The sequence below is a fragment of the Tasmannia lanceolata genome, unplaced genomic scaffold, assembly GCF_043159265.1.
Source record: "Tasmannia lanceolata isolate RefF3 unplaced genomic scaffold, GAP_Taslan_0.1 ptg000016l, whole genome shotgun sequence".
In the NCBI taxonomy this organism is placed as follows: Eukaryota; Viridiplantae; Streptophyta; class Magnoliopsida; order Canellales; family Winteraceae; genus Tasmannia; species Tasmannia lanceolata.
Window position 1 is genome coordinate 1,153,364 of NW_027518693.1, and position 24,400 is coordinate 1,177,763.

Genomic DNA, 24,400 nt, shown 5'->3' on the forward strand with positions numbered 1-24,400 from the left:
TGCCACTACTCAACGAGGTTGACAACTAAACACTACTTACCACTATTTGTCTAAGGTAAGTTCAAGGCAAATCCAATGCTGGTCTCCTCCCTTTTGAGGATTTGTTCCTCCAAAGGGCTCACTAGTTTCAATTACAAAGTGACAAGTTATTCTTCACAAAAAGATAAAAGCGACGTCAAATCACGTTACAAGGGGGGTGCATGCGTACTATAGGGGGTGAAAATATCATCATCCAAAGTTAAGTATGTAGTCGACCGTTCATTATTGAAATCAAAACTTAGTAATTTCTTTTTAATTTGCCCCCAAAAAATCTTCCATTTTCCTCTTTCGCACAGCAGATATTTCTCTTACAAGGAGAATCAATACTGGTTGTTATAAAGTTTCCTCTTTTCCTTCCTATCGAAGTTCTCTCATCTTTGAGAAAGAAACAACAAATATGACAGAAAACACCCTATGCAATATGAAGAGTACTTGGCTGCTTGATTAGAATGATGACCTAAATCAAGAGAAACACATACCAGAACCAGCTACTCCAAATCATTGAGCAATAAACATGAGAACATGCATTCTACAATTTTTGTCTCATATACAGACATAAACAGATACAAGTTTGAGTCTAACCCCAAGTTCAGCAGTTTTGGTTTTGGAGGCTCAAATAACAAAAGCCAAACAGGCTTGGTGGTAACCCCAAGTTCATATATAAACACAAAGAAACACAAGGTAAAGTTTGATTCTAACCCCAAGTTCAGCAGTTTTGGTTCTGCTGTCTCCAAAAACAAAAGCCAAAGAGGCCCATTCAGAACCACACCATCTAGCTGTTCAGGCAGGGATTTGATTGATTTTCCTTTCAAAGAGATCCACTTCTTTCACTTAAAACAGATTTTACCTCGCAGTATTATCGGTCAGTGGGCAGGATGAGACAAGGCCCTCCTCCCACATGCACAGTGAACGGACGTGAGGTTAAGACAGCCACTGATGATGAGAGAATGCCTTTCAGGGCAAGTGTGGAGTGCCGGGAATGAGTCACAGACGGCCTGCACGGCCGGAGGGGTAAGGGCCGTGCACTGGCTAATGTTCAGGTTCATGAGCCCTTCCTCACTGCAGCTACTTAGAACAGACTTCCAAAGGTCATGCTTATTACCCTTCACAAGGCAGTTAGCCAGAGAATACATGGCCCTGTCTGTAATGTTCTGGCAGTAGTACAAGCCGAGAGATCTCAAAGAATGGCATCCGTTTGCCAGTGCAATAACACTCTCATCTGCAGTGAAGTAGAAACGATATAAAAGGACGCAAAAACTCAATAATAATTGAAGGGAGTTGAAGAAAGAAGATATAGGAATTTTCTGTTATTTGGCACGAACCATGAAACCAGATGTCGTCACATTTTCTTTTTTGAATGGTCAAATGTTGTCATATTTTAAATGACCAGTTTGGTGTGAAACACAATTGTTGAGCCTTGATAGGTTTCAGCTATGTTACATGGATTCTTCTAAATGGGTATCGGACACGTCTCGGCTTCCAATACTTCAGGATTCTTTGAGACACTTTTAAATCTCTTTTATCTGTTTTTTTTAATACTACTACCACAATTTTACAATTACCACATGTTGAGTTTTACCCATCCTAACAGTAAGTTTCTTAAATAGAAATGAAACGTTACATATATTGTTTTTGAAAGATCTGCAATATGTGAATGAGAAATGAAACGTTACATATATTTAAACTATTAAAATTTTCAATATATTACTTATAAACATTATCACGGACCATTAAAAAAAAAAAACAAAAAACACTATCACATAAAAAACTAAAATTTGAGAAGTTATTTAAATATTTTGGCAAATCCACGAATCATTCTTTTTGAGGTTTCCCAGATCCGACACTCACCCGTGTCGGATTCCGACACTTGTATTTGTACTAATGCAGCATAGGGTTTCAGCAAACACGAATTGCATGCAGAATGAAAGCAGGCCTCACACTGAAGACTGCCCCTAAATAATGATGCCTTTCATAATTTCAGAGTAATGATGCCACACACAAGTGAAAGTCTCATATGGTTGTTGATTTATCCCTTATTAGAGTAGATGCTTATTAATAGTGTCAAGGTGAATTATACCCTCTTTGAAAATTGGATACCCTCTTTGAAAATTGGATGCTAATAAACGCATATCATGGTAGTAGACGGTCTCTCCCTTAAGAAACAAACTGGTGTGTGTGTATGTGTGTGTGTGTGTGTGAGAGAGAGAGAGAGAGAGAGAGAGAGAGAGAGAGAGAGAGAGAGAGAGAGAGAGAGAGAGAGAGAGGGAGGGAGGGAGGGAGGGAGGGAGGGGGAGGGGGGGGGGGGGGAGGGAGGGAGGGAGGGAGGGAGGGAGGGAGGGAGGGAGGGAGGGAGGGAGAGAGAGAGAGAGAGAGAGAGAGAGAGAGAGAGAGAGAGAGACCTGTTATAAGGACACAGCCACACAAGTCTAGTGCCCTTAAGTCTGGACATCCCAATGCCAAACTCATCACTCCAACATCAGTGACATCCTCACACCAGCCCAGACTCAAGGCCTGCAACTGCCTACAGTTGTACGCAATAGCCTACACCAGACAATGGAACAGATCAAGCGAGAAAAAATGAATCAAATTCAACTGAAAATTGTTAGCCCATACCTGCAAGGCTCGGTCAGATGCAGCTCTAACACAACCACAAAGATTCAAGCTTTTCAAATTCGTGCACACACTCGACAAATGTGCAAGAGCAGCATCGCTAAAGGCTGAGCATCCACTGATGTTGAGTTTAGTAAGGCGGGGACAACCTTGGGCTAAGGAATACAAGGATCGATCACTAAGTTTGAAGCTTTTGCTAAGGTCCAAGTCCCTAAGGTCTTGGCAGTAATTTGCAATAGCTACAACAGCATCATCCTCGAGTTGCGGTTTGTTCTGGCGTAGGATTAGTACCTGCACCTTTGTGAACTTTGGGGCAAGTGATAGAACAAGGTTATTCATATTGTCCTTGCACCTGCAAAAAGGGGGCATATCAGAACCCTCATTAAGTACATGTATCCACGCTAATCAAAGGGGTATGCACAAATATGGATAATAGAATGCCATAAAATAAACAAAATGCATTTGAACCATTACAAACCACCTTCATGAACTAACCTCAAGACTTTGAAAGCTAAGGATGCACATTCAAAGAGTACTTAACGTGGTACCACGAGCTCTACTTGTACTAAAAAAACAAGTGTAATCACCCCTAGACAATGAAATATGTTGACATGAGGAGCAACATATCTACTAGTTATATCATCGCAATTGCCTAAATCACTCGACACTCCTCAAACCAACCATATACTTTATTGAGATAGGTAAACCAAGGGGACTCCCCCTCTGAGAACCGTATATGAGAACTTAATCTAGTCATGTATACTTGTTCTACATTATTAGTTACCAAAGCCAAGATGCCTCCTACAAAGGCCTTTACTATGTTATTTTTTTTGAGAAAGGTAACAGAATTTTATTCCAACATAAACGGTAGGGTCAAGATGTCCCCAATTACAAAGGCCTCTACTCTTGATCTAATAAATGTGTACGAAAAAAATAATCATGAGGAGGTTAAAGTATTAATTCAACAAGGAGAATTGATTTGACAAGAAGAGAAGTACGATCCAGAGATGAAAGAGATGAGAGAGCAATTCACGATTAGAGAGGAGATCTCACAACTCAACATTACTTCCACGCAAGTTCTATGCAACAAAGCCATACCACATACTCTAGATCCACAACAAATGTCAGCACACGATTGTGTGGTAAGCGTAGAAGATGAGGAAGTATCCTATGAGGATTTGAGTGAAGAGTCCTATGATCTTGTGGATCTTTCCTAATACCAGAAAATAATCCAAGAGAAGAGTTGTTCAAAACCAAGATGATAGAATTAGTGGTGAAAAATTGTGCTCGAGGAAATCATATCAAAAGAAATTGTACTAAGAAATTTGGCGCAAGAGCAATCAGTTTGATTAAAGTGAACTTTGTCTTTTTTGTTGATTTCAAATTAAGAAGTTCTCCTGGATACTAAGGCTTTACTACCACCATTAAAAGGATCAACCTAAGCAAATATGATAGCTGGATTGAGTTAATTCTAACCAACAGATTTATAGACTAGGTTGGTATCAAGATACAATGATTGGATAGGATTGATTTTGACTTGATTATATAAGATTAACTGTAGATGAAAATTTCGAGACCTGTAGAAGGGTTACACTGTAGAAAACAGAAAGTTTACATAAACAAAAGATCGACCATACCATAGTTGATTTTTGCATAGCTGAAGATTAAAGTACTTTCATCAATTAGTTCTACATCATATGTGGTCTTAGGACAACAAGAACTAGTATTGGATAAATAGTTTATCAAGAATTAAGATCAATTCTATTGGTTCTACACAAGGTTTGAAACTTCGGTGTAAATCTTATAATTTAGGCCAAAATTTTTAAATTTCGGTTTTGGTTTTAAATTTCGGTCCCTATGAAATCCGAAATTTGAAAAAAATGGGTCTACGTGGTTTTTTGTACCAGGGTGAGATTCGGATGGCTTCTTAAGTAGTGGGATATATAGTGACGGGGGAAGCAACATAATGTTTTGTTGCAAAGCACCATTGAGCACCTAAAGCTGACACCATAGCAACATCCAAGTCACATGGGTTGACAAGACTACTATCCCGATAACTCAAAGATGTTTAATATCTTTTAAAACCAGTGTTTATCATGATTATATATGGTGTAATGTTATCCCTACGAGTGCTGCAAATATATGGCTTCATAGACCGTAGAGGCATAATAGGGAAGTAATCCATAGTGGTCACCTAAATACTACTATTTTCAGTATAATGGTAAGCCCGTTATATTGAATCCTATAAACATTAGAGAAGTCAAAAGATCTTTGAAGGAAACTCCTAAGCCTTCAGACATGGAAGTGAATGTGACTACTAAGGAACATTATGAATACATGCAAAAAGAATATGTTTAACTGGGGATGTAAAAAGCTTAACAAATGTATTTTGCAAAGAAAGCTTAAAAAAATTGCTTCCTGTGATTGCTATCTTTCAATCAGGTTTGCATAGGATGATCAATTTTAAAGAGCTCAACTTCAAGCGATAGACAAAGTTGTAATTGTTATCCAAAGTCAATATCACCAATAATTGGTCCGCTTACATTATTTGTAGATTAAGAAGACAGCAATCATTACTCAATATGTCTCAGAGAAAAATTTGCTATAAGAGAACTATGAAAACCTCAAATGGTAGCAAAAGAAAATAGGGATCTACAAGTTGCCAAGGATAGATTGGGAAAGTAAGTTGAAGACCACAAATGAGATCTACGAATGGAGAAGAAACACATGAGGATTGACATAGAGGAATCTTCAACACATGAAATGCAAAACTGTGATAAACTTAACATGAGATACAACTTCAATTCAAGGAAGATTTAACAATGTTGATAATGGAGCGAGAAGATGCGAAAATGGGAGCAGAACAAGTTTGGGAAAACATAAATTTCGTGCACCAAACAAGTTCAAAGGTCTACAAGGAGAGTAACCAGTTGTCGATATTTTTTGTCCGAGGAATTAGAACTGCAATTTCCGAATCTCTACTATAAGATAGAGATCGAGAATGAGAAGGATTCAGATGCTCCTATGGAGATATATGTGCAAACTTTTCGTCTAACATCAGTTAAGAGACCTAAGACTTCGAAGATATGCTCAACGATAAGATTATATCTATCCAAAGAAGTGACTGTCAGAAATATATTGTTCAATAGTATAATCCTGTTTCATGCAAAGGACAACCATTCTCCACTCATAAGCAGATTACTACAATGACTTCCGGCGAGTTAATCATGACTCCTATGATTACTACCATTCCCCATACTCAACGAAGCCGAGTATGTTTAAAAGCGGGAGGCACCGATGGAGACCATGTTCCACAAGAATCAAAGCGTTAAATAGGATGATGGGGCCATCATTAGTTTTGAAGTATTTTTTTCATTTTTTTCATAGGATTTTAGTTGAGTCTTTTTATAAGGTTTTAAGTAGTAGGGATAAAAGTGTTTTTTTTTTTTTGAATAGCAAAGTTTTTTAAATCTCTTAAGTGATAGATTTCACAAGAAACAGAGTCAAATAGGATGATGGGACCCATCATTAGTTTTTAAGTGTTTTTTCTTATTTTTTTTTCATTGGGTTTTAGTTGAGTCTATTTATAAGGTTTTAAGTTGTAAGGGTAAAAATGTCCTTTTCTTTTAAATCCATGAAGTCACTTTAAGTGGTGTTTGAAAAAAAAGAGGGAACACCTAATTCCCAAGAAATATTTAAGAGGGAGTGAGAGTGAAATCGTAGGGAAGAGAAAGGGGGTATTTAAGTCGTTTCTCCTATTTTCACTTAACTCACTAAAGTGAGTTCATCTGAAAGATGGGGCTATCAATGTTTACGGTTTTAAAATGTGATCAAGACCTTCAAGTCGTATGTAGAGTTAGAGGTCTTATTCTTGTAGGTTTTGAGAGAAGTAACTAGAAGTTTAGAGTTTTATATGAAGGGTTCTGATGGGGATCATGCTAGGCCCGTATTTTAATTTTTAAGTGTCTTTTATGTCCCTCGACTTATAGGAGGGATATCATGGTCTTTTCCTACCAATATGACTTAGTTTCTTTGAGTTATGAGGGTTTTAAATAGGAGCCACATACGTATTACGGGAATTTTAAGTGGGTTGCAGGTTTTTAAGTCATTAGAGTGTATTTTAGTCTAAAAGTGTTAGGTTTTAGTTTAGGGTTTTAGAAGTTTTTGGTTCTCTTTCTTTTCTTATATATCTGTAGCCTCAGAGCACTTTTCATATGACGATAATGAAATGAATGATAGATGGATGATGATTGAACAAAGATTTGGAGAGTTTCTTCACTTGTGTGGATGTGATCAAGGTTCTGAGAATTGGAATCGAATCATAAATTGTATAGCGTTCGAATCGTATCGAAACGTAAATCGGAATATTTTTTTTCAGATTTATACATATAAATGAGAAAAAAGATTAAAATTATAAAAAGGCGAAAAACAAGAATAAAATGAGTACCTATCTATTTTCATTCAAAACCATTAAATTAAATATAAAATTCTATGATGAGTAATCTAAAGCACAATCATCATACGATAAATCACTAAACAAAGCATAAACTATATTCATCCTACAATGAAATCATCATATAATCTATCACAACAGTAATACGATGAAGCAACTAGCAAATGTCCCTATTTGTTTTGGAAAGAAGAGGAAATCACCAAATCGTAGTTGAAACAGGGACAAAACCTTCAACAGAAAAAAGACTTGCGGCTAGTATTGGTAAGTAGGAAGAAAGCGAAGAAGGAAAGAAGAGAAAAGGAAGGAGAAGAATAGAAAAAAATTGAAAATGCAAGAACAAAAAAAAAATTTGCCTGGAAGAAGAAATCGTGAACAAGAAGGCCGAGGTTCGGTTCATTAGGGCTTAAGAAACGACCAAGGGGAAGTAGTATGGGGGGCTTTCGCGGGCCCCATTGGGGAGGCGGACGCTACAAAGGCCGATGTTCGCACGGTTCAAAAGGGCTTAAAACTCTTGGCTATGAATAGTGTGGATAATGTGATACTGGAAGGGGATTCTTTGAATGCTATTAAGTGGTTGAAAGGGTCACAGAAGCATCCGTGGAGGTTTGATATGCTCTTTGATGATATGTTTGACTGGATGAGGCGTTTATCGATAGATTTCAAGCATATTCACCAATCGGCAAATGAGGTAGCCGATAGACTTGCTAGAAAAGGAGTGTCGAAAGAGTCTTTGGCATTGTTTGACTATTTTCCTTCGTGACCTTCCTTATTCTCTTATGTATCTTTCTTTCTTTTGTTGTTCCCTTTTCCTTGTATCTTGACAATCTCGGTCTTTTTGCAATAAAATTGGCGATCTTTCAAAAAAAAAAAGAAAAAAGAAAAAATCATGAACAATGGTTTCCATCTTCTTCTCCTCCTCTTCTTTTTCATCAACTACAAGAGCAGAAGGTGTAGAAACTGCGAGAAGATGTAGGAAGAAAGAGGAGAAGGAAAGAAAGAGCAAACCGACAAAGAAAAAATGCCTGCGGCTGGTATTGGTAAGAAGCAGGAAGAAAGAGGAGAAGGACAGGAGAGAAAAGGGGGAGAAGAAGAGAAAAAAACCGAAACAGCAAGAACAGAAAGAAAAATTACCTAAAAAACTAAATCGTGAACAACGGTTTTCCATCTTCTTCTCCTCTTCTTCCTTTTTATTGGCTAGAAGAAGAGCAAACCAATAGCAGAAAAAAGGTGTGGAAATCGAGAGCAAAAATTTGTGAGCATTTGCAGGGTAAAACGAGATTTACAGAATTTAGGGTTTTCTTTACTTGTTTTTAGGTTATAAGTAGGGGCGGGGTTTTTTTTTTAATGGCAAATAGTTTCATTAAAGACAGAGACCGAGAAGGACCCTGGAAAGATGTACAATCAAAATAATGATAAAAAAACAAAAAGAACTAGGGAGGAAGAAAATCGAACAATTCGAGGCTTTCTTTGGGGCGGTGGGTAATTTACGATTTATTTCTAATCATAAAGGGCCCACCACAGAAAAATAGGTGAACAAAAAAGGATCGGAAAAAAGAGTCGGAAAAATCGTATGATTCAAAGTCGAATCGTACATGAATCGTGCGATGTTTACGGAAAACAATTCTTCCTTCCAATTTGATTCGCTCAACCTTCGATTTGATTTAAATCGTACGATTTTAACAAATGTGATGTCTACTTGTCATGGTGTGATGCCTTGATCTTCCATAAGGAGCGATGCCTAAGAACCGCTTGGTGTGATGCTTTAGGTTTTGGTTGGGGAGATTCCAACTGTGCTATCTATTTCTTCCATGTTTCACTTTTTGGGTATTTTTTCATAAACCACATTCCCGGGAGCCAAAACCTCCATTAATCTCACCCAAAACAGCAAAACCACTCTTGCATTATTTTTTACCTATCTTCTACACAAAACCCCAAAATATTTATAATAAAAAAAATTCATACCTTTGAAACAACATTCAAATCCATTCGTACCTTATCATTCCAAAAAAAAAAAAAAAATCCATTCGTACCTTACGTCCCTTTTGTTTTGTCCCAAAACTAATTTTACACCTTCCTGACATACGTATGCAACTTTTCGGCATACGACTTTTCGGCATACGTCTGCAACCTTCTAAACCTATCCTGAACCTAGTAGAAATATTTTCAAATTTAATCACAAATTTTAGGACCTGAAAACCTAATTTTTACCCATCATTTCCAAGCTAACGCCCTTTCTATGGATCCACCCTAGAGCAAATTTGGTATCAGAGTGATGTATTAGTTCAAACTTCGATCATCCTGCGTCAAATTTGGTATCAGAGCTCATTTTGAAACACATTAAGATGCAATGCCGATTGAATAGTTGAGTTACTGGAAGCTTAAACGCCAAATTTGAAGTGTTGTTATCCCACTTAGATCGTGTGGATCGTACTCACCAAGATTTCCATGCACCTCTTCTAGCCTTGGAGACTTCGCAGGTTGCACTGGGTCGGGAGACCATGCCGGAACAATCATTATTGATACCTTCTTTAGAGAGCACATTATTGCACGGAATTAGAGCAACAGACCAGAGCCACTATCGTCATACAAAGCCTGTTCCAATAGGCATTAACCCGTGAACACTACCTGAGAAATTAAAGAGCAACAATCGTTATCCAACACGCCTGGAAGAGGTGAATCACTCATCAATCATACTCACAGGAAGAGCTTATACAACAACTACAACAAGAAAGGCTGATCAAGATGATACTTCTATCGATATGCATTTAACGGAGTAACCAATCTTAGTTTTAGGACCTCTTGCAAAGTTTCACTATGTAATCATGAACGCAAGAACAGAAGTTTATAGGCATAATAAAGCAGAAGACTTGTGCTACATTTTGCCTAAGCAGACGCGTTATAAGGATTACATCAAATGTGCACCCTGTGATCACACTACTTCAAACCAATGACATGGCTATCCAAAGCTTCTTGTGCCTTGGAAATACTTAGTCTGTTGGAAAGGCTAACTAGTTGTAGATTGCGCAAGCCTCAGAGCCGACGACAAGTTCTCACCTGACGAGGTCGAATCTTTTCAAGCGATGGGAGTACGACGGGGACCATTCTAGGCTCGTATTTTAATTTTAAGTGTCTTTTATGTCTGTTAAGTTATAGGAGAGGTATCACGATCTTTTCCTACCAATATGATTTGGTTTCTTTGAGTCATGAGGGTTTCAAATAGGCCCCACACATCTATTATGGGAATTTTACGCAAGTTTTCAAGTCATTAGAGAGCATTATAGTCAAAGTGTTAGGTTTTTGTTTAGGGTTTTAGAAGTTTCTAGTTCTCTTTTTTGCATATATTTGTAGCCTCAGGGCACTTTTCATAAAGCGACGATGAAATGAATGATGGATGGATGATGATTGAACAAACATTTGGAAAGCTTCTTCTCTTGTGCAGATGTGATTTATGCTCCTTGCCAAGGTGTGATGCCTTGATCTTACCTTAGGTGCAATGAGTTTTGGTTGGTGATATTCCAACTATGCTATCTATTTCTTTCATCTTTTTTTTTTCTTTTTTTTTTTTGCTTTTTTCCCATAAACCACCTTCCCGAGAACCCCAGACCTCCATTAATCTCACCTAAGACTTTCTTGCATTATTTTCAGCTATCATCTAGGCAAAACCCCTCAAACACACATTATAAAAATTTCTCTACCTTAGAAACAACATTCAAATCCATTCATACACTACGCCCATTTTATTGTCCCAAAACTAATTTTAAACCTTCTCGGCATCGTTTGCAACCTTCTAAACCTATCCTAAACCTAGTAGAAACATTTTTCTAATTTAATCATAAATTTTAGGACCCAAAACCCTAATTGTTACCCATCTTTTTTTACCCCCAACACCCCTTCTATAGATCCATCTGGCATCAGATTTGGTTTCAAAGTTCAACCTTCTATCGTTCTGCATCATGTTATCTTGAGTCAAGATGAAAAACTTTATAAAAGTCCTTTATGAATCGATTTATATAGTATAAAGCCTTAGGGCTACAAGAAAGTTTATGATATTACGAATGAAAGGAGGCTTTGCTTTGAAATTTCATGGTGGATTTCTCTTCGATGGGTTTGGGCAACCTAAGGTATGATGCCCGATCCAAAGATGTGATGCCATGGAACATCTTTCATTGTCGTGCTTTAGAGACCCTTTATATTTTTCTCATGTCAAATTCTCGATGCCAATGACAAAACTTGGCAACTGGTTCTTACCTACAACATACAACTGAAGCAAGGCATATCTAATAACTGCTCTCAAGTTAACGAGAACATCAAAAGCAAATCGAGCTTTTGAGACATTTTCAAGTGTGACTAGCAGTAGGTATGAAAGGCCGAGTTAGAATGAAAAATCATGTGTAGGACCACTAACATTAACAAATTCCAATAAGTTTATTCCCTCGTTCAGATTCATTCTAAACCAATGTTACTGAGAGAGAGAGAGAGAGAGAGAGAGAGAGAGAGAGAGAGAGAGAGAGAGAGAGAGAGAGAGAGAGAGAGAGAGAGAATCACAATGAAATATCGTTGATGAATCAAACTTGATGTTAATGACAAGGATAACTATATTTAGTACCATACCAACAATGCCAACATTCAACTTCAAGCTTTGTTGATTTGGGCAGCCACAAATCTTACGTAGTTTCAACTCAACTCAACAAAGCTTTTGTCCCAAACTAGTTGGGGTCGGCTAAATGAATCCTTTAGAAAAAAAAAATCAAGAAGGTAAAAGAAATCTACCCGGCTCTAATCCTAGTTCTAGTTGGGTTCTTCTACGTGGATCATTTTCTTCCATTCTATGCTATCCAAGGTCATGTTCTCTGTTATGTTCCTAGCTATCAAGTCTTTCCACACTGTTTCTACCTAAGTTGATTTCGGTCTGCTCCTACCACTTTTTACTCCATCAATTTGGCACGAGTCGCCTCTTCTCACCAGAGCATCCAAAGGCCTACATTGGATATGTCCAAACCATCTTAAGCGGTGCTCTCTCATCTTCTCCTCAATTGGAGCCACCCCCACCTTTTTACAAATGTCTTCATTATTAATCCTATCTAGCCTTGTGTGGCCGCACATCCATCTAAGCATTCGCATCTCCGCTACACTCATCTTATGCACATGCTGCTTCTAGGTGGCCCAACATTCTGAGCTGTACAGCATGGCTGGCCTCACAGCTGTCTTATAAACTTTCCCTTCAACTTGGTAGGGATTTTACGGTTGCACAGAACTCCTGAGGCAAGCTTCCACTTCAACCAACCTGCTCTTATTCTATGGTTAAATTCCTCTTCAATCTCTCCTTCCTTATGTAGAATTGAACCAAGATAGCGAATGATATCCCTCTTAGGTACCTCATGTCCAGTCATATTTACTACATCCTCATCATGCCTCCTTACATTACTATAGTTGCATTCCATATATTCTGTCTTAGTCCTACTCAGTCTCAAACCTTTAGCTTCTAAAGTAGTTCTCCATAACTCTAATTTAGCATTTACTCCTGCTTTGGTTTCGTCGATTAATACCATGTCATCTGCAAATAACATACACCACGGCACCTCATCCTGGATACCCTCCGTAAGCTCATCCATAACTAGCGTAAAAAGATAAGGGCTTAGAGGTTAGAGCTGATCCTTGGTGCAGTCCTATTGTAATTGGAAACTCACTAGACGTTCCATCCGTGGTTTTGACACTAGTTACTGCTCCATCGTACATATCCTTAATCACATCAACATATTTAGTAGGCACTTTTTTCCAACAAATCTTACGTAGTTTAATGCAAAAAATTGAAATGCTCATTTTTTTACCAATTAGATCAAGATCTTATAACAATGGTACAAGGTGATGAATCTATACAGAAACATATGCTTATATGCCTTACTTGTAATGCATTAGCAATGAATGATCTTATAATTAAAAAGTACATTAAGTTTCTTAATATGCCTCAGACAAATTCAGATAACATTCACATACATTCCTTAACATGCCTATTGCAAGACCATTTTTCATAATTTGAAACTAAGATCCATTGATTTTGAGTCCTAAACAAGTCTAGATATGAATCGTCTTTTTTTATTTCTCATTTTTTTATGTTAAACTGGATTGGAGTTATGAACCATCTATCCCTCCAAGTTAAAAGATAACTCACATCTCCTATTCATCCCATGTTAGAGAAAAAAATAGCAGACTACACTTTAGATTGTCCAAATGTTGATTCGGTCATAATATAGCCCTCTGGTCTCAAAAGGTCACCTTTTTTGTCATATTTAGCTTTCAAAATTCTGAACCAATAACTCCACTAGGTTGTTAACTAAAGATCACCACAATTTAGCTAACAAAGCCAAATTAGTGGATCTAATTCCCTTTCTCAGCCTCATTCCTCTTTGATCGAAGAACATTTTCCCAATTCACCATGTGTACTTTTATAACCGAAGGTCTTAATTCCACAAAAGCTCTCTGCATCTTTCCTGATTTATCTGCATAGTGACAAGGATATGATGGACTAAGAGATCATAGATTAGTATATTGGACATGTCACATTTGTAGATATGACCAGTGTTATCCTTCACAATAGTGACAGATGGTTCCTTTTCCATGAATCCAGGGAAGATATGTAGATTGTGAAAGATAATTCCTTTTCCATGAAACTAGGGAAGATTCAATAAAGATAGTTCCTTTTCCATGAAACTAGGGAAGATCCGATAGACTAAGACATCATAGGTTAGTATATTTGACAGGGCACATTTGAAGGTAGGATTAGTGTTATGCTTCACGATAGTGAAAGATAGTTCCCTTTCCATGAATCCAAGGAAGATACCACCATCTTTGTCCATAATCTAATAGACATTTCAATAATACACTATTGATGATACATGTTACACTTTTATCGATAAAAAAAGTATATACATCCAACGTCAGCGGTTGGGATAGGTTCTCACACTTTTCGATCGCAAAAATGAAGTGGATAAACATATCAACTAGGCAAGTCAGTCAAGGTGATTGGATTTGTCTACGAAGAAAGTGAACCTCGACCAATATTTTGGAGAATTGAATAGGAAGAACAACAATCATTTAAATTCAGTGAGCATAAAACAAAAGTGACTTCTTATTAAATTAACTGACCATATTATGAATCTTAGAAGAAGATAACGCACTACAGATCCCTAGATGACACGATAATTGATGATCTTATTATATATTTTCCCAACCATTGTAAACAGTATGATGACTTCTTCCAAGAATCTCCTACTTCCAAAATTCTCTTGATATTTTATAATATTTAGAAGATAGAAGGTCCGCAAGTAAAATCTTGGCTTGAGTCAGTGATAAATTGAGGGTGATTCAAAAGTTTCTCATGATTAGGCAAAAATCTTCAACTCCAATGCACATTGTGCTTGGACGAACTTGAAAGATATTAAAACCTGCATGTTATTTTTGGCCCATGCACAATTAGCCTCCAACTTTTTTGTTAAATTAAACTTAGTTATATTTCCTATCACCTTACAGCAGAGAAGAAAATCCATCCATTGTCACAATGCTTGTCAAGAACCAGGTTGTGAAGACATACAGCTACTACTGGAAAAAATATCAGTAGTCCCCTTCACCATGTCTATGGGAAGGTAAATGAGAATATGCATGCTTCCAAAACTAGCATAATCTAATTGACTTTAAATGTTATGAAACTTTGTATCCCTCCTGAACTATATTTCTAGAATTGATAAAATTTGTTGCATGAGCATATAATGGCACTGTGGCACATATGTAGAGTAACGAGTTCACTTTCATGCATGAACATATAACAGCCTTATTACCTTCCATGAATATAGATCCAATTCAAAATCACTAATACCAATAAGGTAATAAGGCTAAAAAGGCTTGGTTTTACAACCAAGAAGGGGACCGAACAAACGTGTTGTTGCCACAGCATCACAGGTGACATATAACCAGTCCTTTCGTTTAGGAAAATACCAAAACAGTAATTTATTTTTTTGCCCACATGGCACATTCTCATTGTTAGCTTCTCCCATCGATCTTACCATCGGTTACCATATCATTTTCCATCAGTACAAAACCACCAAATAACATAGAAAAACATCCAAGTAAAGTTCCCTTAAATTAACACAATATAACTGCAAAGTGCAGAACACATGCCAAAGAAACTCCAAAAACTTACAAGTGAAAAGTTTGCTTTCAAGTGGGGAGTTAGATTCTAGGATTCAAACCTTTGACCAAGGAATGTCATCAAAAGTGTCCAGGATAAGGATGGTTATTGTTGGCACTTTGTGAACCATTTTGAGCAGTGGATGGGCACAGCATTGTGTTCCAACACACTCATCGCCCTGCCAACAACGAAGCAGTTGTGTTTCCAATAGAGTTGGATCCTTAGTTCGGGTTGCTGTTTTTGTTGATGCCCCCACTCATGAACAGCTCATGCTGTGAGTGTAGTTTGTCTTTTTTTTTTCTAATACAAGGAAGCAGTTGTGTTTCCAATAGATTTGGATCCATAGTTTGGGTTGGTGTTTTTGCTGTTACCCCCACTAAGATCAGCTCGGTCTGTGAGTGTAATCTACCTTCTTTTTCTTATATGCCTTCGATTATCATCATATAAATAAAAAGTAAAAGTGATATCATGAAAATCGGACTATTGGGATTGCCCCGTTGTCATGATCTTCACAATCCTGTACAAATGGCACAAGCTCAAACTAATGTCACTCAAGAAAGTTATAGGAGCATAAAAAAAGAAAAGAAAATTGCATCCTACCAGTACGTTTGTCTTCTACTTCCCGTTGATTAAAATAAATACATGAACAACGTCTAAACAGGACATATGTCTACTCGAAAGTGCATATGGAGGATCATTATCAACACGATCGTGAAGCCGTGTCCAACCGCTAGGTCTAAAATTGAGACCTCACATAATTTGAAAGAAATTAAATAGAGCACATGTAAAACAAGAGGGGGGAAAGAAAGAAAGAAAGAAACAACCATTACCACAACAAAGAGAGATGGGTGAGCCCGAAACAAATAGCATCTCTCCACCCAGTACACACACCGGAAGCCATGATAACAGTCCGATCATCCACCATCGAAACAATACGCAAGAGAAGCTCCATCGGAAGATCTTTCCAATCGGCCATCTCTACTCTTCCCACTTCCATGTTTTCTCCCCCACCAACAGCTAGGTTGCGAAAACACGAGTCCAAATGCTCTGTTCCCAACTTCTCTCCAATCATCACGATAATAAGTAGTTCAAAACTGCCAATAACAACAAGGATTTCAACTTCCCAGAGATAAAGGGGCCGTTTGGACATATGGATTTTACAAGCTAAAACCTAGATTTTATAAGCTAAAATCTGGATTTTATATACTAAAACCTGGATTTTACAATCCTAAAAAACTACAATCCATGTCTAAGCTTATAAAATCCAGGCTTTAACTTATAAAATCCAGGATTTTACAATCCTGGATTATAAAATTTGTATCCAAACATACTGACAATGCTGAAAAACAATCCATCCAGAAAATACAAGAAGGCATGAATTTGCCCTTTTTCTTGTTTCTGTACTGAATTAGAGCAATCGCAGGATGTTAAATTTCGAAGCGAAAATCAAAAGCAGAGTTTCAAAAAGAGGGAAGATAAAAAAACCTAGCTTAATCAGGAAATAAAAACAGAGCAAAAAAAAACCAAGAACTAGTACTTCTTACTGGAAAATCAAAAGCAGAGCATCAAAAAGAGGGAAGATAAAACCCTAACTCAATCAGGAAATAAAAACAAATAAATAAAACCAAAGCAAAAAACCAAGAACTAGTACTTCTTACACTAGTAATAAAATGCAATATTTCAGAAAATATACACAAAAAAAGTTACAAAAAGAAGAAGGAAAATTACCATAGATGATTGAGAAACCCAGAAAATAAAAAACCTAAAGCTTGAGAAGAACACGAGCTTTGATTCTAAAAAACAAAAACAAAAACAAAAAATGAAATGAAATGCTAAAACCCTAGAAAAAACCAAGAACTAGTTTTCTTACACTAGTAAAGAAACCCACTATTACAGAAAAATATACACAACAAAATTAAAAGAAAAAAAAAAGAAGAAGAAAAAATTAACATACGGAGAAACCCAGAAAACAAAAACCTAACACGAGGTTTGATTCTAAAAGAAAACAAATAAAACAAGGAAATAAAATGCTAAAACCCTAGAAAAAACGATGATTTCACCTGCTCTGGAAATCCGATGGTTGATCGAGGTAGAGAGAGATTATTATGAAAAGAAGAGAAAACGTATGAATGAAAAGGAAGTTTTGTGAAGAAGAAATAGAGAATGAAAGGTTTTGTGTAGAAGGAACGGGAGACGAGTGTGATGCCACGTGGAAGTCAATGAATAGAGGTGACGTATGAAGTATGGCCCACGTAAAGTTGGAGTATGAGGCTGACACGAAAAGGAAGGAAAAGTAGGGCCTTTCTTTTTCCTAAATAGCAAAAGAAAGATTGTGTGGGATATAAGATTTTGATTCGGTTGTCCAAAATCGAAAACGCAAAGAAAGAAATGAGGTGGAGTGCAACCAAGAATAGAATCCAAGAGGCTGCTCTTCCTCAAAATTGAACAAAAAACTTCCCGGGAGGTTGGTGGGAAAAAAAAACTCTCTGAAAGTATCCCGGTAAAATAAAAATCCCATGTTTGGTTGACCGGACTATAGTGGGGGAAAAAATCCCGGTAAAATAAAAATCCCATGCTTTGTTTGGTTGCTTGAATTGTTGGGAAGAAAAAAATTCTTCTTTTGGTTATTTTGGTTCATCGGATTTCGTGCGGGATTATTTTGGTTCCTGGGATTTTTTTTCTTCTAGCTTTAGGTTTCGTGCGGGGTTATTTTGGTCTGTGGGATTCTTTAGTTATTTTGGTAAATCTAACCTATTTGGTAAAAGTGAAAGAAGTGAATTTAAGTAGCAGAGACGGAAGCCATGACGGTGTCTAGGTAGACTTAGACACCTAAGTGCCTTCAATATCTAAGGATGATCCTTTGGGATCAATCTACTCCTGCTGAGGCGTTTCGCATTTCTCCCACTCTAAGCCCATATCATAATCTTGATAGAGTGTACGTCCTGCTAAGACGGTGAACTAAGAGTGAGCCACTTACACCCGTTAAGGTGTCTCTCCCACTCAAGGCCCATATCAAAATTTCCAATGAAGGGTATTCCTGCTAAGATGCTGAGTCAAGAGAGAGCCAAAGTTCAGAAGGTATCTTTTACTTCCCACTTTCTTATTAATGCCTTTGTTTCGTAGTTCAGTGTTCATTTTCCATAATTTCGATAATCCAACTTTCAAGTTTTTTGTTCCAAAATGAGATTTAACTTTAGAATATCAACATATACTTTGGTATTTCAAAATCCATCTAGAATGATCAATGGGCTGTAAATCAGTTACAAATCAAACACTAATGATAAAAAAAAAGAGGGTAGTAACATATTGTAGATGGTAGATAATTCATGCGTCTTTTCTTAATTTGTCAAGAATGATTCATGGTATAAACTTTTGCACATGAACATATCATAAATACACATAATATTATACAAAATACTCAAATTTAAAATCAGTAGCTTACTACTGTAATCTGAATTATTCGTTCAATAGTTCAAAGGTCCTCTACTCAGTTTATTACTGTCCATCATTCAATTTTGTAAAATCTGCATATAAATATATAATTCCAAAAATGATGATTACAATTTTTCATGACCCTAGATAACCAAATTATAATATGACAAAATTTGATAATCAAATTCTTTCTACAGAAGTATCAGAATTCTTGGAAACTAGTTCAAATGTCAGGGTTAGACAGCAAAACAGATTCTGTAACTAAACTTAGGTTCAGTCAAATGTCTATCAAGTCATATAGAAAATTCAAGAAATTAGTGCCATTTGAAAGATGTTTTTGAATAGAATAGAAGTCGTGAAGACATAATTTTCATTTGGTAAACACAGAAGTATCTATATAAAAATCCTAGACAGTACTCAAATTCAGGGTGTCATGTCACATCAACCCAAAAGTATTACAAATATCCTCTATGCTCTGTTTGTCAAGAAATCTACCACTCCGATGAAGCTTTTCCTTTGATTCTTCCGGAAGCTTTAGTTTCTCTTAGGATTTACCATGACTTTTTTTCAATCTCCCAAGGGATTCTCACCAGGACATCAAAGGGAAATACTCTAGATGGGTTTATATTTGAGAATGGAGATGTAAATAAGCATGTGAGTAAGCTTTCGTCATGCTAATGCGTGGAGAGTAGGGAAAGACACTCTATTTTCTAGGTTTATCATTTTAATATATGAGAATTTAATTTCCCTAACCCATTTCATCTTCCCACAAAAAAGCATTAATTCACTACTAAGAAATGGTTTGATGTAAAATTATTGGTTTTACCAAGGATTTTATGTTTTCAAGATAGATATGAGTTTTCATAATCAACCCTTAGGATTACTTCAATACCCAAGTGACATCATCATGGGAAGGGTCTGAATTAACTAAGTGAAGTGAGCTACCTTTTTGGGAGTTTTGAACCCATGAATGATAGCTATGGATGTTCAAAACACTTACGGTGAGATCAATTTGTCCCTAGAATATTTAGAAATTAAATTACGACTCATTTGCCCTTAGAATTTAAGAATTTTACGCTTGAGATCGGGGCTTTTGAAAGAAGGCCGCTTTCCTTACGGATGGTGAAGGAATTTTGTCTCATGTTTCAGAGGTGGAAAGGAGAGTCGTCTCGTGTCTCGACCGTGGCGTCGAGACAGAGGTAGACACACGACGCTTTCCGCATAGGCTTTGGGTGAAACTTGGCGATTCACCAGTGAGAGAGATACTGTGTTGGGAGACGCTGGCAGGGCGGCAACTGGTGGAGAGAGGGGCTCTCCCACGAGCTTATGAGGGCGGTGAGCGCCTTCAAGCGATCGAACCGCTCAGTGCCCATGTGCTAGGTGTCTCTATGGTGATCTTCGGGGCTTCAGGGACTCTGGTACGGGCGGCTGGTTTGGGTCGCGAGCGCTTGGAGATGGTCCTTCGAGAAGGGCTGGCCTGGAATGGAGGAGATGATCCGTGTCTAGGCGTTTTGTCTCTGGCTTGAAGACATGGCCATCGATCTTCTCCAACGGTGAGGAAGGGGAGGAACTTCGTAGGGCACGATCACAACTAGCCCTAGCCTCTATTGCTTCCCCGTATTGGAGTGCTTGACCCTCGTGTCTTGACAGTGGATGTAGTGTTTAATTTTCCATGTATGTAATGGTGTAGAGCCTTTCTTGTAAAACTTCAAAGTAATGTATGGAACTTCTCTGTGCATCTTTTTTTTTTCTTTTTTTTTTGAAATAGCGATTTGTATTAAATGAAAAGGGAGCACCTGAGAAGGGCAACCCAGAGAACAAAAACAAAAAAGAAGAAACAGAAAAGAAGAAGAAAAGAGACAATAAAAATTACAAAATTATACTACGGGGGAAGATGATCGAACCAGAGAATACTCTCCCCCCAACTCGTTGCTTGGCTAACACATCCGCCTTTTGGTTTGCCGACCTCCAAACATGTTTAAAGACAATAGCCTCACCCGCAACAAAATTCGTACTCATTTGGCGCGACGGGTCTGAAGCGTTAGACTAGTCTGCGAGTTGTACTCATCTAGAGCCATGAGGTGGAGAAGTCCAAGAAGCACTCGTTTAGCCTACGAGTTGTACTCGTCTGGGCCATGCTACAATAAAGTTAAAGTTACCGCCAGTAAATCATATTCATCCCCGTCAGTCATAATGTGTTCGCCGGTGTATAAGGGCCACTTATGAAGCCTAAGATGAGTACAACAGACCGTGGGTAAATCTCCTTTTCCCCCGGCGCTCACAAGTATAAACACTGGTGAAATACTTAGAGAATCGCCGGCATTAAAATATAACGCCGGTAATAGTATGAGGTAAAAGGGAAGAGAATGGATGGGATAGTTGAAGAGGTGAAATGGGCTCAAGGGGTGGTGAAACGATGTTGAAGCAGAGAAGTGATTGCTTCTTGGAGGATATTCTTGCATAAAAAAAGATTGAAAAAGTGAAGTAGGTAGAGAAGCTACACGATGGAAGATAAAAGAGAAGAACACTTCTCCAAGCAAGGAATTTTAACTCAAAGTTGAATGCCATTCAAAGAGATATGTAATCCCTATTATAAAGGTGGAGCCTCCTTACGACAATAAATAGCATACATACATAAAGAGATATTTTTCAGCTTTCACACACACAAATCATACATAATAAATGGTAAAAAAGAGACATTTTTCAGCTTTCACACACACACACACACACACACACAAGTGTGACCTAACTTTGGTTGTTCACATTGGAACTAGTTTTCTTATTGCCTTATTTCACAGTTGAAACACTTTATGTTTTCAGACTAGAACACCTTGGGCGTTCACATTGGAAACACCATGAGTGTTCACACTAGAATCACTTTGGGTGTTCACACTGGAAACACCTTGGGTGTTTACATTAGTTGCCCTGTTTGGTTGCAAAAAAGGTGGAAGACGGCCGGGCATTTTATGGGATATAGAATGCAAATGTTGTTTGGTTGTAAAATTTGAGCTCAAATTTCATTTGACTTCAAGACATTGAGGAGACATCATCATTACACTTTTTCCTAGGTGGCGCTGATATGGCGGGAGTAGTCCCCTCTACTAAAATTCCAATGGCAAACCTCTTTTTTGGAGTTTTTTTGTGAGAAGAGTGGAATTTGTTTGTCTTATAAAATCATTGCCTTTTCCCTTTCTTTCTCTCTCTTCCACCACCAATTTTGATAATGACACCCAAATATTTCCACACCTCTTCTAACAGCCAAACGCCTTCCGCTTTTTCCCTTTTTGACTACCACTCTTCTCCCCTAGACAAGCCTACACAACTTCCATGCTTGTCACCTCCCCCTTTGACTACTTCTTCCAATAAAATCCCAACAGCCAAACAGGGCAACTACTGGAAACCCTTTGGGTTTTCACACTGAAAACACTTTAATTGGCCTAAAACGACGAGGATCGTTGATCTGAGAGGTGCTTCGATCTCTTGAAGATCTTTGGATGGTCGGCCTTGTGATGATATTCGTCAGAAATATCCAAGACCAGATCTGAGTTTCTTGATATGCTCAAGGTTTGATCACTGAAATTTGTACTCAATTTTCCTCAATTTTTTCTAGATATGTACAAGATTTGATCACTGAAATTTGTAATCAGTTTCTATACTATAAGTTTTTAGAGATTTTCTGTTTAGATACTTCTTTTGATAATTAATTTTCCTTAATTTTTCCTATTTGTATACTAATGGAAAATGCAATAAATAGAATGAGCCAAGACAATTCTCATCCTAATCAACTTGACAGTAGTTGGTTCATGGTATATGGTAACCGTTCTTCCTATTGAGTATAGGAAAAAAGAACTTTGTTAGTGGAGTCCTAACCATGTAAGTTAGTTTGAAATTTAGGTCTGGCAGGTCTGAAGATTCCATTTTAAATTGGGCGAAGATATTTTCACCCCCCGGGCGAATGCGTACTGCAGAGGGGGTGAAAATATCATCTCCCTTTAAATTTGTTTCCCTTATTTATTAGTCTTTTTTATACTGAAAGAATATAGTGGAGGTTTGTTAGAGGAGTTTGATGATTGTCCTCCTTTCAATAGTTCACATTCAACAATCGATAAAAGGGCGGCCCAGTGCACGAGGCTTCCGCCATTACAGGGTCCTGGGAGGGCTAGAAGTACGCAGCCTTACACCAGCTTTGCAGAGAGGCTGTGTCCGTGACTCGAACCTGTGACCACCGGGTCACAATGGAACACCATTCAACAATCGATAATGCACATTATTAGATGTTAGAGTTGCATGATTTAGCCAATAAACTGATGGAAAAAGTGTAAATAATGTTGCCGTCCACATCTTCATTCTAATACCAGAGTATTTTTGTATGGACAGATACTTCATGTGGGGAAATAGTTTACCGGTAGATGTGATAGATGCATGCTCAGCACATTTTTGTGGATGCAAGGAACAAAATTCTGACTTATATGACTCAGCAATTTCTTATGAATAATTGGACTTCAAACTGTTTGGGAAGGTGTATGTTACTAAGTAAAAATCCAAATTTATACTGATAATTTTTCTTATTGGAGGCAAGCAAGATTTAACTATAGAATTATATTGTTAAACAATTTTTGTGCAGGCATAACTACAACCCCAGTATACTACTATCTTGCAGACCTAAATATGCAGGGCCAATTCAAAAGGAAGACAAGGCCCAAGCTCCGAAGTAAATGATCACCAAATTCTATCTATGTGGAAAGATCTCACTAATTATCTATTAAGATTTGATTTCTTTGAATTTTGATCTACATTTTTATTGTGTTCTTTGTGACCCGGGCTTCACACGGGTTTCTCACTAGTAGAAGAAAAGGACAAAACAATAGAAGCACTCCTAAAATGGGGAGTGATAAATCGACCCCAGTATATCTTAAATCGACCCCTTTTAACGGAAAACGTTAGGGCTTGTGAGTTGTAGACTTGTACGGTGTTTAACAGCAGATGAAAACTTTATTCACACGCCCTAACCTTTATTCACATGCCCTAACGTTTAGGTTAAAAGAGGTCGATTTATCACTGCCCCCTAAAAATTGAGAAAGAATGAGGCAAAAACTAAGTTAGAAAATTGTACAAATCTAGGGACCCTGATAAATCGAAAGCCTAGTTAAGCCTTTAATAAATCATGATTTATTTGCCATATGAGATCCAAATTAAGGCCTATCAGATGGAGGGTTCCGATCAGTCAAAGATGGGACCACTTTGCCATAGTAGACAGAAAAGAATAAAATGAAAGAGTAAAACAAGAAAGTCTGCAACAATAACATGTTTGTAAATTGCCTGGTAGAGATAGTAAAGCAATATCAAAAGTAAGTAAAATGATAGAAACCCAGTAACACGTATCCAAATCAAATAGATGGCCGACCAGGAATTAAAGCAAGCAACATATATGTAATTCCAATACACAGTATTTATTCAGAAAAGAAAAGAAAAGGTATTTATTCCGATACACATCCAGATCAAATAGATGGTCCATTTCCTAAAATGACAAAGAAAAGAATTAAAGAAAAGATCGGAAAAGAGGATGCTCAATAGATGGTGACTAAAGCTAGAATAATAGTAGAGAGAGAGAGAGAGTACCCCACAAGGCGAGAACCGGCGTAATGGCTCTTTAGAGACCTGTCCCATCCCACACAAAGCTTGGT

General features: G+C 37.5%; 1 protein-coding gene across 2 annotated transcripts; it reads right to left on the minus strand.

Moving 5' to 3' along the window:
* Positions 1 to 515: 515 nt before the first annotated feature.
* Positions 516 to 17,478, minus strand: SKP2B (RNI-like superfamily protein). Of its 2 annotated transcripts, none has more exons than XM_077357598.1 (5): positions 17,345 to 17,478; positions 16,115 to 16,378; positions 2,653 to 3,001; positions 2,439 to 2,580; positions 516 to 1,258 (listed from the first exon to the last, which is right to left on the minus strand). In XM_077357598.1, exons 2-5 carry the CDS (start codon positions 16,354 to 16,356, stop codon positions 903 to 905), a joined length of 1,089 nt encoding a protein of 362 aa, XP_077213713.1. In that variant the 5' UTR covers positions 16,357 to 16,378; positions 17,345 to 17,478; the 3' UTR covers positions 516 to 902. The 2 variants fall into 2 exon arrangements, with proteins under 2 accessions (XP_077213713.1, XP_077213714.1); XM_077357599.1 differs by lacking the exon at positions 17,345 to 17,478 and adding an exon at positions 9,538 to 9,727 and having other exon boundaries at positions 16,115 to 16,252.
* Positions 17,479 to 24,400: the final 6,922 nt, after the last annotated feature.